The sequence below is a fragment of the Mastigoproctus giganteus genome, chromosome 1 (genome assembly GCF_048544385.1).
Source record: "Mastigoproctus giganteus isolate SK-2022 chromosome 1, ASM4854438v1, whole genome shotgun sequence".
NCBI lineage: Eukaryota > Metazoa > Arthropoda > Arachnida > Uropygi > Thelyphonidae > Mastigoproctus > Mastigoproctus giganteus.
This window is the reverse complement of record NC_143575.1, coordinates 108,413,392-108,432,468: the sequence shown is the minus strand read 5'-3', so window position 1 is coordinate 108,432,468 and position 19,077 is coordinate 108,413,392. Positions and strand designations below refer to the sequence as shown.

Genomic DNA, 19,077 nt, shown 5'->3' with positions numbered 1-19,077 from the left:
ACTGATGAAGGAATCCTGGCCATAGTGACCAATACCCATCCACCCAGTGACGAGAAAAATGAGGAAGAGGATGAATCAACCCCACCCCCAAATGTAAAAGATGCTTTGCATGCCCCCACATTCTCAGAAAGTATGTCATATTGTCAAGTGGTAATAAAAGTATTCTTGGCCATATTGACGCAGTGGCGAATGGAATTGAAAAAGAACAGCTGAAAAAAACTGAAAAAAAAAAAAAAAAGAGAGAGAGAGAGACATTAGGGACTTTTACATGTTAGACATTTTTCTACAGACTACTGTAGTTGTTGGTTTAAGAGATGCCTTTGGTTAATGTAATTTAATGTAAATTGGTTAATGTAATTTTATGTCTAAATTTATATTAATTTTAGCTTGATTCTAGTGTTGTTTTGCAAAATAAATGCTTTTGGTCAATTTTGTGCAATGTACTGAATTATTGCCCAACATGTAACAGGGACACCTGATGTAATTTTTTGAGGAGGAGGAGGGAGATCAGTAGGGGAATGGTTCTATTGACATAAATGAATCGTCCCTCTGCTCTCAAGTTAAACGGGTTCCAGCATACTCATTATTTTTACAAATACTGTTCTCCTAAAATAATTCATATTTTATACAAAATGACTCATCACTGCACCTCAGCTGTAGCAATATATATGAAATGTACTGCTTTATGTCTTAAACATAAAAGAAGCTTAGACACTCCTAGTCTATATACAACATATTCTTGCTGACAAAGATGCGTTGATATTAAAAATACTACTTTGAAGAAATATTTCAAACACACACATATTCCCGGAACTATTTTGAACTTATTATATATGCATACCTGCCAACTTTTAGAAATTGGGAATCAGGAAACATTTTAGAAGATCCCATTTCAGACAGAATGCTCCAGCATTGCATTCCAACACAGTTCAAATTAATGATAACTAATTAATGCATATGCTGCAGCAGGTAAATTACACATATTGCCCTGAAACATTAATAACTATATTTTAAAGTTCTTCACTTGATTTCAACTCTCCCACCCCTGTTCAATTACATTTAAATCATTTATTTTCCACAACCTTGTTGAAGGTGACCACAGAACATGCCCACTTCTGTGAGTCGACTACCACAGCATAGTAATATCACTCAAGAAATTCAGAGTAATCTTATCTTTCACAAAGAAATTCTCTTTAAAAAAAAAATGAAGCATCTACATATTTTAAGTAACCTTTATCAAAACAACTTGGGCCATATTGTGTACTAGACAAGTGTCTAGACAGTACACCAAAAATCCCTATTCCTCTAAGGCAGAGGAATATTGATTTTTAGTCTGCAGAACATGAAAATTAGCAAATGACTAAACCACTGTGCTGTCACAGTAGACAAAAAGAATTAACTACTACAGAACAGGTTACTTATCTAAGTTGTTGGATTTTAGGTGCATCAGCAATTTAGGCCATATTGTGCCATTAACACAGTAACAAAAAAAAAAAAAAAAAATCACACTAAACTCCAGCTAAATCATTTAATGCCTTTCACAAAAAAAGAGCGCAAATTAAAATAATGAAGCTAAATCTTTATTAAAAAATGAAACATTAGTATTATCAAAATGGTGCAAAGAAGAAAAGCAACCTGCAACAGCCAACAAAAATTCATCAGGGTTTATCTTGTTTACTAGGCTATTTGTCATCAGGATATTTTTTGTTTATTTGGGCTGAGATTTTTGAATTTAATGTTAAAACTGTTATTTTTGAATTTAATGTTAAAATGGTAATAACATTACCAAAAATGGTAATGTTATTACCGTTTTGATTTTACAATTTCCAAATTAATAATTTGCATAATTAGCTGCTTTTTTCTCAATAGGAAAGTCATTCTCACCCTCAGTTTGATCTAAAAATGTCATTGGTGTACTTCTGAAACAAGCATAAACTGATTTTATCTAAATAAAACTAAAACAATACAGTGGTTGTAGCATGAGGATTCCCAGCTCAACTGCAAGCGTATAGCTGCCACAGATAAACATGCATACTAGAAATGCATACTACAAATACTAAAAAAAAAATCAGCTTATGCCTGTTTCAAAAGTACAAAAATTACATTTTTAGACTAAACAAACAAGGGGGAACAACTTTCCCAATGAAGAAAAAGCAGCTACTGAGGCAGAATTTAAACTTATAAATTGTAAAATCTAAATGGTAATACTTAGTCCAATTTTAATGATAAAAGGTTCAAACAATAAATCGCCAAAACTTAAAAATAAAAAAGATCGACCCAATGCCTTTTTATTGAAAACATCCTGAATGTATAAACATGATTGACATAAAAATAAAAAACTTTGTATTTATTTTTTTTTTATCCCTGACACTTAACATTCCTATGTGTTTTACTCAATACGTTAAGCAAAACCCCTTTTCCCAGTGTGATATATTAATGTCACAGCATCAAAAATTGAAAAATGGCAAATTACTTTCTCTTTTCTGTCTTCAAAATACAGGTGGAACACACCCATATATAAGTATAATCTTAATCTCTTGATGACTAAATCCTGAATTCTCATCTAACAATTACTTTTTATATTGAAGTAATTATATACAACTTTTTACATTAAATCTTGCATATTACAAGATTCTTTCAGAACCATGGAGAGTACTAATAATGAAGAGTAAAGACAATGAACGAATGATAAGCCAATCCATGGCGAAGAATCTTTAGATGAAAAATAAATAACACTTTCTCCACACATTAATATGAATTTTTTTTATTTCTGAGTAAACTCAGAATCATACCACTATTATCCAGAATTATTAAGTCCTTATATTTAATAGGTCCAAACTGAAAAGAAAAAAATATATATGCATATTTGAAAAATAACACAAAATTGTCCAAAAATCAGAAAAGAACTAAATTGGAGGAGTTAGCAGTTGCACATGTTGGCTAATTTTGCAAAGTTCACAATCAATTGATCAACTGGAAGATAAAAAAAAAAATCAATATAAATTAACTAAAATATTAAACAAATACTATTATGACTAATAATGAATATAAAAAGTAATCTTGCGGATTAATGGTTCCCAGAATGTGATCCATTCTGTAGAGATCTGCTATTGTGAAGCTGGTTTTCATACAACTGGTATGCATAAAAGAAGAAATTTATTTTCTTAAAAAAATTAAGGGATCTGCAAAATATACCTATTTATTTATAAGAAATTGAATCCCTATGAATCAAATCTGCAAATAACTTTCTACTATAGCCCATTGAAACTCTTCTTCCTTCACATTGAGGGCTAAAAACAATGGAAAAAAATCAACCAAGTCGTATGTGGCATGGTGCTGTCTTGCATAAATCACTCGGTGTTAATTGAAGCAGAATTTTCATGAGCTGCAGAGAAAGTTATTCTGAAGTAAATGCAATTACTGCTGTGATTTAAATTTTGTTAAAGAGGGGTCCAATTAAACCATAACTTGACAGGACCACTCAAACCATTCATTATTTCTCCCACATAGCTAATTTTTTTTTTTTTTTCCCTTTTTTCCCCATGGAGCTGAAGAAGAGGTTGCATGCCAAGTCCTGTCCAATGAAAGTAAGCTTCATCAGAAAACCAGACATGTAACGCTGCATTTCTTCCCTCTGCCCATGCAAGCAAATAGAAGTCTTCTTTAGAAATTTTAAGCAGCAATGTAATCTTTTACAGAAATATTTTATGAGATTTAGATTTTCAACTCCAACTGAAGTATTGATTGAACAGAATGCTAATACATTCCAAGGTTACAAGCTGCATTTCTTGCTGACCTTTCTGGAAAAGACTGCACTCAACTCAGGGTGGTTCAACATTTTCTGGAGAATGAACACTGTCCATGTGATGTCATTTTCATTCCTTTACACAGCCTTCCTCTTCACACTGCTGAATTAAACAAAGTATTATGTATTTTGCAGGTGCACAATATGTTTCAAAATGAGCCCAAAATTCTATATCCGTAGTTATACTCTGTTTCAGTGAAAAAGGAAGCACAACTTTAGCCTTATGCTCAATTGTGAGGTGCAACTTCTATGCCATTTTACTTAATGATAGGAGGATAGGATTCAAGAAAATGTAAAGTGCTGTGACTCACTGTTGCTCTCTAACAAATTTTTCAAGAACTAGTGCAGACTTCCATCAACTTTAAGTGAAAGTTGACCAATAGTTTCATTATAATTGATGATACAAATACGTTAATATTTTGTTCGCCACCCTGTAGCATTACTATGTTAAGTTTTAAAAGGGTTTGTATAAATGTTATGATACTTCATCATACTGTTATGATTTTAAATATCAGAAAATCTCAGCCCTCAGCACATGAAAGTATGATTTTGGCTTACTACTGAGTATAACTAAAACAAGTTAGTTAATGTACATAAACAGTGCCTTACATTTCAGGTACATTAGCAAATAAGCAATAATTCATGACTTATAATGGAAAAAAAAAACTTGTGTGAAGCAAGAACATTTTGTTTCTGCCATTTATTCCTCCAAATTGTGCACAGCAATGAACATAATAATCATTTCTTCAGTTACAATATGCAATATATGGATAGCCTATATGATATGTATGAAAATATAAATAAATAAATAAATAAATGAAATACCAATTGCCACATTCCTATTGGTTTTTTAAGTTAGCAAAATTTGGGAAGGCACGATAAATTGTTCTAAAAGAGCTATGTATAACATTTCACAAAAATCCATCTATTGAGAGTTGAGTTACTACATGCAGACGGACAGACAATAGATATTTTATGCATAATATGCTAGTGCACTTAAAAAGTGTGAGATTCTCTAACAGACTGTGTTTTGGAAAGTGTATTGTTCTAACAGTTGTCTTAGATGTGCACTTGAACCAATAACAAAATTTTTAAAAAATAACACACAAACACACACACACACACACACACACACACACACACACACACACACACACACACACACACACACACACACACACACACACACACACAAGCAGCCATGTTTATAATTCCAAAAATGCAGGTGAAGTGTATCCTACTAGTTTTAATGAGTTTCTTTTGAAAGGCATAGTGTACTCTTTTTTAAATGGGTATATGATGAGAATAATAAAGTATACAATGTACCTTAAGAATTTTATTTTCAATTAAAATATATGCATGTACATTAATTTACGTAAAATCAGTAATCCTCGTCTATTTTGATGATGAAATGTGGTGTTTTTAGCACAGTCCCACCACACTTTTATAAACATCACACGGGTGACTGCTGAATCAGGTTGTTCTTCAATATAGTGTAAACCCGTAACTAGGGCATTTTTAGAGACTTCAGGGGAAAGCTTTGGCCTTGGATTTGATTCTATCTCCTCTTCTTCTTCATATTTAGATCCATTTCCATCATGGAGTGGTGTGTATGGTTTCTGCACTGTCCATAATTTAATTTTCCAACAAATTGGTGACTGTTGAAAACCCTGTTGAATCTACTGTTGTACATCTCTATAACCTTCAGTTTGCCTGAAATCAGTTAATAAACTCTGTTCTTCAGTATCTTCTAGTAATTCAGAACTTTCACTAGGATTTCACTATCAACCTTGGACCAAAGTTTTCTCTGAGATTTAACAAATGCTGAACTTGGAATTTCGTTATATGCTAGTGGTACACTGGAAAGACATTTTTGATGATGATGACTTTAACGATTCTTGATTTGTGACTTCCATTTTTTTTCAAAATTGACTTGACACCAAATCAGTACTTTCACCTGTGTCACCTCTTTAGATACTCTAAAACCCTTTGATCCACCACAGATTGGATCGAGGATGTTACATTTGGTGGTTACATCTTCTTTGAGTTCCTCACAACTGCAATGTGAAAGAGCATTCTCCAGAAAGAAAATAGAAAAAGAGAACTGTCATCAAAGAATTGATGACAGTTTCTCAAGTTAGAATATATTTTTGCCCAATAACGTAATAGAAGTGATGCAATGAGTTAGATATATGCTGATGTCCACTATCTTTCACACATGTATCATCTTCAATGATATTGTGTCCAGTGCCCATTTTTAAAGAACTTATACCATTTAAATATCCAACCTCTTCATAAAGCTTTTTTACCACATGCTTCAAATTCAACAATCATTTCTATAGTTTCTGAGGTCAAGTTCTTCAGTAAAATACAAAATTTTACAGATCTTGTTTATAAAAAATGACATTCTAAAAAACTAAAATATAAATTTTGCACATGCAACAAAATTCCGCCTGCCATAAAGAATTCTATACATTTTATACCACAAAATAAAATAAAAAGCTTTTCTCATTTAATATTCAGGTAATTTTAACAATTCCATCCTGGAATTTTCTGATTCTATACTGTATTGGCAACTACACTGTAAACTTTAAAAATTGAATCAAATGTAAAGACTTCAGTGACTGAGGATCAAGACCAAACTCAGATTGCAGTCACTGTATAATTTGTAACATTAGCATTAGTAGAGGCATATGATGCAAGAAAGCAAGCTTATATAGCATCAGCAAAAAAAAAAAAAACAACCTTCCGATTTCACCCATTCATTCACTCCAAATGTTTCTTTTGTTCTGCCTTGTTTCAGTTGTTGACCCCCACTACAACAAATGGAAGTTTGTTCCAACTATCAACCACCCTCTGGCTAAAGGCAAATTTCTGCACATCTATTCTACAATTGTCTTAACTCAATTTGAATTTATGTCCTGTCAGGTGAGTAATCTGAGAAAGAGGAAGAATCCCATCAGCACTGAGCTTGCACAAAGCATTCAAGACCTTATACACCTCAATTAGATCACCTTACAGGTGCCTAGTCTCCAGAAGCTGCAATTTGAAGAACTTAAAGCCTTTCTTGGTAACAGCAACCCTTTGTTCAACTAACCTCGTTGCCCTTCTCTGTACTCATTCCAGCAGCTCTACATCTTTCCTAAAATGAGGCCTCCAGACCTGTATACAGTACTCAAGGTGTGGCCTGACAACTGCCAATCACAAGGGGATAATCACCTCTTATCCCTGCTAGCAAAATTCCTGTATATCATTGACAAGACACCATGAGCTACTCTTGCAGCCTGACTGCACTGTCAGAAAACTTTATATCTGACTGCAAAATTACCCCCAAGGTCTCTTTCATTCTCCACTATCCAAAGTGTAGTACCACCCAGTTGATATGCTACTCTGGAGTTACTGCTACCCATATGCAGTACTTCACATTTGTCAATGTTAAACTTAAGTTGCCACCTCTCAGCCAATCTGCTCAACTTTTCCTGATCCTGTTGCAGTAGCATACTATCATTACTGTCATTAACAACCCTGCCAACCTTCATATCGTCTGCAAACTTAGACATTAACCCTGATATACCTTCATTAATATCATTGGTAAATACAGAAAACAACAATGGGCCCAGCACCGAACCCCGAGGGACTCCACTAATAAGATTAGTCCACGAAGAGCAGTGTCCATTGATTACCACTCTCGTCTTCTCCCACTCAACCATCCCTTTATCCATAGCAGCAACTTGCCTTTAATGCCATACTGCTCCAATTTGTTCAGCAGTCTTTTATGTGCAAGAGTATCAAAAGCTTTCCTGAAATCAAAGTATATGATTATTAAAATTATTTTTTGCGTCCAGTTCCTTTGTAACCTCATCATAGTCCAATTAAATTGGTCATACAAGATTTCCCCTTAACAAACACATGCTGTGTCTGAACTATAACTGCAGTCTTGTCTAGACGATCCTGAATTACTTCTGTAACCAGTGACTCCATTTTTCCCTGGAACAGAAGTTAAACCAATAGGTCTGCAATTACTCATGTCACCCTTTGTGAATTGAGAATACATTCGCACATCTCCAGTCTATGAGGACCTCCCCTGAATTGAAGGATGCTCTCATAATTATGGCTATGGGTTTGCTTGCTTACTTTGCTTTCTCCATTAACATAACTGGATAGATCCCATCCACCCCAGGTGCCTTTCTTATGTTTAACTTCAACAATTTCTCCTCCACTTTGTTCTCAGTTATTACAAAATCATTTAGCTCCCTATTAGAGTTTGATATACTTCTGCCCTCCACTTCCCTATAGAATTCCTTATGCATGAATGTAGATGCAAAATACCCATTTAGTTTGTCAGCTACGTGAGCAGGATCCTAAAAAGTTAAACCATTGATATCGAGTGGACCAATCTTATCCATCCCCTTCCTTCTAGAGTAAGTAACAAAGTTGTTGCTGTATATAACAAAAAGTACCTCTTAAAAACTATGTTGTGTCATCTCAAATAAATTTATGCTAATTATATCAAATGGACACCTCATAACAGAAAAGTAATCTAAAACACAACAAAGCTATATGTGCAGGAGATTCTTGGACTTACAGCAGTTTTTTGGTTCTACAAGGAGAGGCTTTTTTTTATGTACTATACTCTGTCACTTCAATGCATTTCTTGTCACTGATATTTAATTAATGTCATTGATATTACATGAACAGTTGTCCGTGTAATATCAATTGTTGTTCAATAATATCAATAGTGCTAAAAGAAGATCACTATTGAAATATCTGAATACAGTCCACAAAACCTCCCTGTATAAAAGGTATTGTAAGTTAAAAACAATATTCCCATAAAAACAATGAAATAATAGGAGGTTATGTTACCAAGCAATGGTTTGATAGGTGATTATTTCTTAATACTAAGAGCATAACCTATTACTTGGATTACTGACAACCTACTCATATTAACGGCTATCGGATTTCTCTTCATAATTCAAAATGCTTAAAAACAATCAAAATTACACTATACACTGATGTTTAACACTGGAGCTTGGGAAGTACACTAACTGTGTGATATGTGCTTTTCTGTATACAGAAGTGAAACTGTGTCAGCACCATTCTGTAAGCACAGGTCAAACTGCCACAAGCATATTTTTGAAAACTCAAATAATTTTTTTTGGATATTAACACATTACAGTTTGATTATTTTAAAATGATTTATCTACATAAAATTTTTCTTCACTATGGCCTGTATTGGTGCTGTATTTATGAAATGTAATATTAAAGAAAGTACAAGTCAGACTGCCACAGATAATAAATAGTGGTAATTTGGTAATCATGTATATGTGGATCAATGTAAGTTGAGGGCTGTCAACTTCAGAGAAACTGACAGAACTTATTTTCATTAATCTAAATATATGATAATATTGGCTCACTTTTATTTTTTTTTAAACATGGGATGTATATTTTCTGGAATAGCTAAATTCAACTCATACAAATACTAATATCCAAATTGTATAGCAATTAAACTTGAACTCAACTAATACTGAAAATTAAACATTCTTGTAAAAATTTTAGGAGAAAAATTTGCAATTTTGCTTCTATCTGGATCCAAAATCAAATCATTATTTTCAAACCAAACAAAAGCAGTGAACTTCTGAGGATTTCATGGACACAAATTTCTACCAAACAAACAGTAACTGACAAATCATCCAGAACAGCAACTTAAAGCACGGAAAAATAGGAAGATCATGCCCACTCCGATGTTCAGCGTGCTGCCTGCTTACTTGCAAAAGCCATCACACTACTTGGCACACAGTGATGGCTGAACTTCTTGGTCAGACAAAGCACAGAATGTACTCTGACACTTTTTCCACACTCTATGGAGCTGCACTAGAATGGGATTAATAACTGCTGTACTATGATGTTGTTTAGACAATATGCCGAAGATCATCAAAAGGTATAAAGAATTCCAGCAAATCCTCAGTACTAACTATCCTAGATATGGGTTTTATTATTCTTACACAAATTGATAATAATTAACAATTTATTTATAATAAGTTACTTCCTAAATTCACTGCTTATACAAAGATCAGTTCAATTTCTTACTTGGCATATCTCTAGTTTTCATCCTGTCATGTACAATCTTATTTTTATTCCATCTCTCTTTATATGGGCCTTTGTCCTGATATTGTTCCCTTCTGTCATCAGCATAGTAATAGTCTTCTGCACCATACTGACTGCTGCTCCCTACAACATCCCCTGCGGAAAAGTAAATTAAACAATATTTATTATAAAAATACAGTAAAACTTCATAAATCCCATAGCAATGATACTTGCAAGAGTTTTGAAACCTAGTTACATATATAATTACATATATATAATTATAATTACATATACAGAGTTCAAAGATGAAGGGATGGAGTTCAGACAAGGCCTCTGGTATCGGGTTCCATAATAGTCAAAGTTTATTGTTTTATGACTATAATGTTCCATCGCCCCGAAAGCTCCAGTTTGTTTATATTTTTGTAACTTATAATAAATTTATTAGTTTTCAGAGGAAGCAATAAACTTTACGACTAAGTTTAAGTTGAAAATTTACAGTAATAGCCTAGACACGTACTCCACATATATGCTGTATTGTTGTAGCCTAGGTATGCGTGCATATATGTTGCAGTACCAACTCTATTGTCTCACATGCACATGTGCCAATAGCTCTCCTCAGGCAGTCAGAGGAAACAGTGTTCAGCGTTCCATCCTGATGAGACAAGGCAATAACTTTTCAAACTTTTTATTTCACAATTTATTTTTTACCCCTTTAAATACAAAACAATGAGTCAAAAAAGGAAAAGTAATGAAAGCGGTGGAACTACTAAACGTAAATGGCTTACATTAGAAAAAAAAAAAGATATTATCACGTACCATGAAGGTGGTGCATCGTATGCTAAAATCCCATGTGAAAATGGAATGAATGAAGCATCAGTGCGAACGATTATTCGAAAGGATCGGTATAAAGAGCAGGGAATTTCTATAGCATCTTACATGACGAAAGTGATAACTAAGCAAGATGTTCGCTATTGATTAATATGGAATGTCTTTTATTGATATGGATAGAAGATTGTAATCAAAAGAGAATCCCTTTGAGTCAAAACATCATTCAAGCGAAAGCCATGAGCCTTTATAACACACTGAAGGAAAAAGAAGAAAATGAAGAGACAAGAAATATTTACAGCCAGTCGTGGTTTTTTCGATTTAAAAACTGTGTTGGGCTTCACGATGTTCGTTGTTGTTGTTTTTTAGGAGCATTAGCAACTAAGACCATATTGCTCCAGGGATATGCAGTGGTCATTCCCTGACTTTCCGCATCCTCCGTATTTAGTGGTCACAGGCTCGAACCCCGGTCTAGTCAAGAAGCGTGTATGCACTGCTGCTCCTGCCCACCTGGCTACAGAGGTGCCGCACGATGTTCGTATTTCAGGTGAAAGTGCAAACAAAGATGCTGCTGCAAGATTTCCCAATGAATTGAAAGACATTGTTGAGGAAGGTGGCTACAAGGACAAACAAATTTTCAACATCAACAAAATTGGACTGTTCTGGAAAAAAAATGCCCTCACTAACTTTTTTAGCTGAAAAATGAAAAGGGCCAACCTGAATATAAATCATCAAAAGATCGTTTAACAATTTTGTTGGGTGGAAACTCATCTGGGGATTTTAAATTGAAGCCTGTACTCGTTTCAGAGCAGAAAACCCAAGAGCTCTAAAGGGTTGTGTAAAAAGCACATTGCCTGTAATTTGGCGATCCAATAAAAAAGCATGGATTACAAGAGACAGTTTACAGAATGGTTCACAAATTATTTTTGTCTGACGGTTGAACGTTACTGCAAAGATGAAGGGATGGAGTTCAAAATTTTGTAGCTTTTAGACAATGCACCAGACCATCCACCTGAAATTTCTGATCTCAATGAAAATATAAAAATATGCTTTCTTCCACCTAAAACAACATCTCTCTTACAATCCATGAATCAAGGTGTAATTGCTACATTCAAGACACATTATCTGTGGTGAACTTTTTCAAAAGCGATTAAAGCTTCAACAGGAGTGGGATCATCATCTTTACAAACATTTTGGAAAAATTATAACATCAGGAATGCGATCAAAAATATATCTGCATCTTGGCTAGAAATCACTGCCAACAACATGCATTCTGTTTGGCAGCATGTTTTGCCCCATTTGGCAAGATGCCGAGGAAAAGAAGAGACCACTTCCCCAGACTTCATTATTGAAATACCTAAATAAACAATAAAGCTTTTTTCTCATCTCTCATGTTACCTTTTCATTAATAAAATTTTTGTAATATTCTTTTATTTCAAATATTTTTAATTGGCTATCAAGCGCAAATTGTTCATAGATTTCTGGTACACATTCAATTAAAAACCCATTATAATTATACCTCAATCAGCACAGTTTCGCGTAACACGGAACAGTTTCAGTATCAATTATCAGTGCTATGCGGGGTATTGCTGTATATATATATACAAAGGGTACTAGGAAAGTTTTGCAATATGACGCAACAATGAATCACAGGAAGCTGCATGTTGAGGCATGTTCATATGTGCATAGTAGCCGGCGCGCCAAGTCGATGGGCTGTTATTCATTAGTAGTGAGAGTGTAAAGTGCTTGCGATGGCATCGTGGTCACGAAATGAGATAAGGACAGTTTTGCGGTATAATTTCGTGCGTGGTTTAACCATAGACCAGTGCTTAGGAGAAATGACTCTTGCACTAGATGATGATTGTCCACATCGTACAACGATATTCAGGTGGTATAGAGAATTCCAAAGGGGAAATTTCACTCTGGAGGATTCTGAGAGGCCGGGAAGGCCACGAACGTCAGTTACGGAGGAAAACGTTACTGCTGTGAGGAAAATGCTTGACGAAAACAGGCGAGTGACCTACCAACAGATAGAGGATACTTTGGGCCTAAATGCACCAGCAATTCGTTCGATTCTGCAAGATCATTTGCACGTGAAGAAACTTTGTTCTCTCTGGGTGCCGCATCAACTGACTGAAAAGCAGATGACACGACGTGTGACTTGGTGCCGGGAGATGTTAAAAAAGTTTGATAAGGGACAATCTCGGTATGTGAACAACATCGTGACAGGTGACAAGACTTGGCTGTACTATTACGATCTGCCGACCAAGGCTCAAAACAAAGTTTGGGTCTTTGATGATGACGACACACCCGTAATTTTCAGAAAATCCCGATCTGTAAAGAAGAAAATGATAGCTGTATTTTTCAAATCGAGTGGAATTGTGGCACGTGTCGTTTTGGACACGCAGAAGACAGTCACAGCTAAGTGGTATACTGAACAATGCCTGCCTAAAGTCATTGGATCTATGAAGAACCTGCGGCCAAAGTTAAGAATGGACACCTGGTACCTCCATCACGATAATGCTCCAGCTCACCACGCCAAAGCCTGCACCGAATATTTGACCACGACAGGACTGAAACTTCTCGAGCACCCTCCCTACAGTCCAGACCTTGCTCCCTGCGACTTTGCACTGTTCCCGCATGTGAAAATGAAGCTAAAAGGGAGGCGGTTTTCCAGTGATGAGGACCTTCTATGGGCTTGGGACAACGAGTGTGCTTTACTCCCTAGTGAAACTTGGCAGAACTGGTTTAAAGATTGGTTTCGGAGGATGGAGAGGTGTATTGAATGTAGAGGAAATTACTTTGAAAAAATTAAATAAACAAAGCTGTATTACAAAACTTTCCTAGTACCCTTTGTGTATATATATATATATATATATATATATATATTTTTTTTTATGAGTAATATGGAAAGAAAGAAAGAAAGAAAGTTAATAAATTGTAACAAACTGTAACTAATACTTATGGGCCAATGCACTTGCTAGAGCAATTATGCATTATGACCATAATGTGTAAAAAATATGTTGTTATAATATTGAAGATAATTCAAACAGACAATACCAAGATGGATTTAAAGAAATGCAAGGGATATAAATATATATTAAAAAAATATATATATATGTATATATATATATACACATACATAAAACTTATCTTCATTGTCTACCCACAATCTAGGTGACTTCAATTGGGGCCAACCACCCAGACTGAAGGCAAAAAACGACAAGGAGTTTTCTGTTTCTGTAATGATCAATATCTGCTAAGATATATAAATTCAGAGATTAAGTAATTTGAATCTAAACCAATTAAAGGTAGTTAAAAATTTTTAGAATCAAAAGAAGGATAGTATAAATGTAAGCATATATTGAACATCGTTGACCCGACAGAGAACGCAATTTAATAATTAAAATAAGAATAAATGTAAAGTACAAGACATATCTACCGTATCCAGGACATAATGTAGTAACAACTAGCCGTCATGAAATAATAATCCCTCAGTGAGTATATATGGTGACCCCTATGTGATGGATATGGTAAAAATAATCAATCAATTAATTAAAATTAAGTTAACGCAAAGAGAAACATGCAGATAGTAAGAAGAATAAAAACTAATAGAACCTGAACTCCATGAAAGTGAAAATATAGTAGTACAAATAAGAAGCAGTTTCTCCTACATCCTCGGATTAGGGGTAATTGGAAGGTAATCGAAATCTCCTATTTCGGAGAAATAAGAACAAAGAGTGTAGGACAGCTTAAAGACAATACAAGATATAAGTTGTAGCTCGAATATGCGCATTGCTTCAATATAATTACCATAATTACGGATTTAGAGCCATGTATATTATGTACATAGGAATGCGCTTTGCTTTCTTGGCATCTTACGACTTAGAAAACTTGTACCCACCGGCCCTGCAAATTATAGTGTATCATTTATTTTATTTTATTTTATCTTATCTTATTTTATAATCACACTGTATATACTTAAGTTCACGCTAAGGTGACATGCAAATTCAGCTCAGGGTCCTATTTTACGAACGGGTTTGCGATCCCGGGCATACCTGAGCTACAACTTATATCTTGTATTGTCTTTAAGCTGTCCTACACTCTTTGTTCTTAAGGTGGTAGATGACTTTCTTCAACCGGTGAAATACCACCACTTTGCTTATTGGAGGCTTGAAGTGGTGAAACCCATGTTTAGTCTCCAGAGCAAAGTTCCCCCCCCCCCCCCCCATACTTCTCCTTCAGCCCATGCACGGTACTAAGTACTATAGGTTTTGATACCTTTTGTGTTTGGGGTTTTCATAAAAAAAAAAAATCTGAGGATGTAGGGGAAACTACTACTTATTTGTACTACTATATTTTCGCCTTCATGGAGTTCAGGTTCTATTATTCCTACTCTATTAGTTTTTATTCTTCTTACTATCTGCATGTTTCTCTTTGCGTTAACTTAATTTTAATTAATTATTTTTACCACATCCATCACATAGGGGTCACCACATATATACTCACTAGAGGGATTATTATTTCATGACGACTAGTTGTTTACTACATTATGTCCTGGATACGGTAGATATGCCTTATACTTTACATTTATTCTTATTTTAATTATTAAATTATGGTCTCTGTCAGGTCAACGATGTTCAATATATGCTTACATTTATACTATCTTTCTTTTGATTCTAAAAGTTTTTAAAACACCTTTAATTGGTTTAGATTCAAATTACTTAATCTCTGAATTTATATATCTTAGCAGATATTGATCATTAAAGAAACTCCTTGTCGTTTTTTGCCTTCAGTCTGGACGGTTGCCCCCAGTTGAAGTCACCTAGATTGTGGGTAGACAACAATAAGTTTTATATATATATATATATATATATATACAGTCGAACTTCCCTATAACAAATTCGATAAATCTGGCGAAAAAATTCGTTATACAGAGAATATCTTTTTTATTAGAAATTGTTATCTAATTAGAAAATGAAAACGAATCTACATTTATTTTTAATGTATTTTATTTAAAATATATACTTATTTAAATTACGTTTACACAATTTTTGCCGGTAAATATCACAAATTAAAAAAATCTGTAATTTTCGATTGCACAGTACAATTAAAAAATTGTCTGATTCTCAAAGAAAACCTCACATTTGTTCAGAGCAATTATCAGGAACATTTTCACAAAACTGTAGACCCATACGAACCGTTTTAAAAGCGTTAATCATTTCTTCACGAGTTGGCTTTTCTACGGGTTGTTCTGATGCGTCTCTTCAGTGTCATCGTTAATTTCTTCGTGATCATGGTCGCGTCTAACACTATTCAGCAGTATTTCATCTTCATTTGAATGATCTGCTGTGATCTACATAAACATAACTATCCATTGTTATTTCATTTTCGATGTTTCCAGACGATTCTAATAATATCCAAAAGTTTTTCAGTTGTGAAAGGGGCAGTTCATCTTGTTCGTCCAGTCGTTGTTCGACTTCTGTATTCAATGCAAATCCCGCTTTCGAAAAACAATTTTGAATAGTGTATTCGGTGACATCGTTTGTCCAAACTTTTGTCACTTCAGAGATGCAATCTAAGGTTAATTGTAACCTCCAAGTTTCTATTTTCTGATAACGTATTGACAATCTTCATTATTATTCTCTTTCGATAATGAAATTTAACTTCCAAAGATTTTGTGCCTCTAAAACATCTTGGGTTTTTTGATATTCCAACGACCAAAAGTCTTAATTTTTCACTTCCTGTCATATTTGCTCCAACCAGCACAGTGATTCTTTCTTTGCTTTGTTTTCCGCCAAAACATTTATCATCTTTAAAAGCAAGTGTTCTATTCGGTAAACATTTAAAGAATAAACCCATTTCGTCAGCATTAGAAACATCCTTACGCTCATATTCTTCCAAAATCTACTGGTATTGTTTCTCCAACTGTTGCAATCTTCTTCGCTTACATTAACACTTTCTCCACAAATAACCTTTTCCACAATTCTGTGGCGCTTCTTAAATTTATCTAGCCACCCAGTGCTCGCATTAAATTCTTTATGTCCAAGGGACTGTGCAAATTTCAGAGCTTGTTGCTTAATTATTAGGCTCGATATTAGGATATTCTTTTCACATATCATTTGCACCCATTTTAGAACAGCTTTATCAACATCTTCGTATATACACAACTTAATTCGCTTCTTGTCTGCTCCTCCTTCAATTGCATTTAAAATTGATTCTCGATTTTTTTAAATACGTAGATAAACTGCTTGCAGAGATATGCCATATTTCTCCGCAACATCTTTTTTCTTAAAACCCTGGTCAATATCATAACAATCTTTGCTTTATCATTAATACTTAAACACTTTCTCTTCGACATTGTTTTCGCAATTGTAAAAATTACTGGACTGCAGCTTTTGTCGATACATACACCGCAAACTTCGCTGCGCTGGCCATACAGTGAATTGTTAGTACAGATACCGCCTACTCAACGACGTTCGCTTGCCAATTCAACAGTATCACTCCCTTTGAAGAAATATACGACTTTGAATTTCTTTTATTCCGCTTTCATTCATATATACACGAAAGAAAATTTATGATTAACGTATGCTGTATGTTACTTTTCAGAAGAAAAAAAACAAAAAAAAAAAAAAACAAGAGCATATAGCCTATGTGATTGATGACGAATGAAAAAAAAAAAAAAAAAAAAAAATATCATGAAAACCATCTACTGGGGGTCCAGTTAGACGAGAACGGACATATCATATAATGATTGATATGAAGGTCACGTGGTACAGTTGAGGTGAGAAGCGAATATCACTCAGTAGGCGTTACTAAAAACCGACTATGGTAGCATTCTATGTATTGCCGCGGCAGCATGCTAAAGGTTTACCGCAGCGAATTTCGCTTTCCCCTGAGCCAACATCAATTTACAAATCTACGCTATTTATTGTAAAGTTTACGACCACTTTTAAGAAAACCCATTTGGTTTAATAACTGTAACAAAAATGAAACAAAGACCCTCCTACGGGCATCAATGGCCACAAGTGTTCACTAAAAGAATGATTATTTAATTCCAGATGCTAATGCGCAATTTCGGAAGGAAGGAGGCAGTATATTTGAGCGGCTGTTTAGCAGTAAATGATTGAAAATCTTCAAAAATGCTTTTACTAATTTTTTTTTAAAAATTCGTTATAGAGAGACTAACACTTCGTTATATGGGGTTAATTTTACATTTAATTTCGTTTCAAGGTGCAATGTTTTGTGAAAAAATTCGTAATATAGAGAAATTCGTTAAATAGAAGTTCGTAATAGAGAAGTTCCACTGTATGTATATATATATATATATTTTTTTAATATATTTATATCCCTTGCGTTTCTTTAAACCCATCTTGGTATTGTCTGCTTGATTTATCTTCAATATTATACAACATATATTATATATATATATTAGATAATAATATTATAGACGAGCAGTATGGAGTACAGTACAGTCTAAGCAGTGGTGCACGACCCCTCTGGGTGTCGCGGGATAAATTAAAGGGGTCACGGAAATTTTTAAATAAATTTATTTTTTGTGTACATAAAAGCTAAAAACCTGTTGTTAAAATTACTTTTTCAATACTATAGAGACCTTACAAGTCTGAGATTCCCTACTGCCTACCACTTCGGAATATGCCTAATTTGCTCACCAGCTACAGACACACAAAAATCAGTTGACTAGTGCAACATCTCAATATGTATTGATACTTCTCAGTACTACTCAAATGCTGACAAGTACCCAATTAATCCCTTTAGCTCTTAATTCGTGCTTCCTGAAGCACAAATTCTCAAACTGCCTGTACTGTATTGCCTAAAGGCCAGAAGTGCAAATGTGCAGTAGCAGTAATTATACATAGCAAGTGTGTATACAATATATAGCACACAAGCTTTATTCTGCTTAGTAATTCGGTGCATTCTCCTTGCTGCAAAAAAAATTATTTCAATTATGCATGGAGAAACGTACATCAACAATTTAAAAACAATTCCGGTCCAGAGACATATCTCGCAGCGTATTAGAGTTATCGGACAACATAAAATTCAATTTATTAAATCGGTTTAGAGAAAGTCCAATTTTTGCAATACAGTTAGATGAATCCACAGATATTTCAAACCACGCTCAACTTATTGTATATTATGGATACTGCTAAGTGGGGATATTTTAGAGGATTTTCTAATTTGAAAAGCTTTGGAAGGAAGAACAACAAGCCAGAAGATTTTTGAATTTTTCTTTCAAGTAAATAATCTAATGTGGAAGATCTGTGTTGCAATTTGTACTGATGGCTGCATTAAATAAAGGTTTAAAAGGAAAAGTAAAGGAAATTGCTCCAAATAGTTTTTAA

The 19,077-nt window shown here is 34.2% G+C and overlaps 1 protein-coding gene across 1 annotated transcript in view; it reads right to left on the bottom strand.

The window, feature by feature from the left end:
• Positions 1–19,077, bottom strand: part of LOC150091089 (ecto-NOX disulfide-thiol exchanger 2) — a 230,637-nt gene that overhangs the window by 184,918 nt on the left and 26,642 nt on the right. Inside the window, exon 4 of the mRNA XM_090382875.1 lies at positions 9,893–10,045. Within this exon, the coding sequence (XP_090239001.1) occupies positions 9,893–10,045 (153 nt within the window). The remainder of the gene's footprint in view (positions 1–9,892; positions 10,046–19,077) is intronic.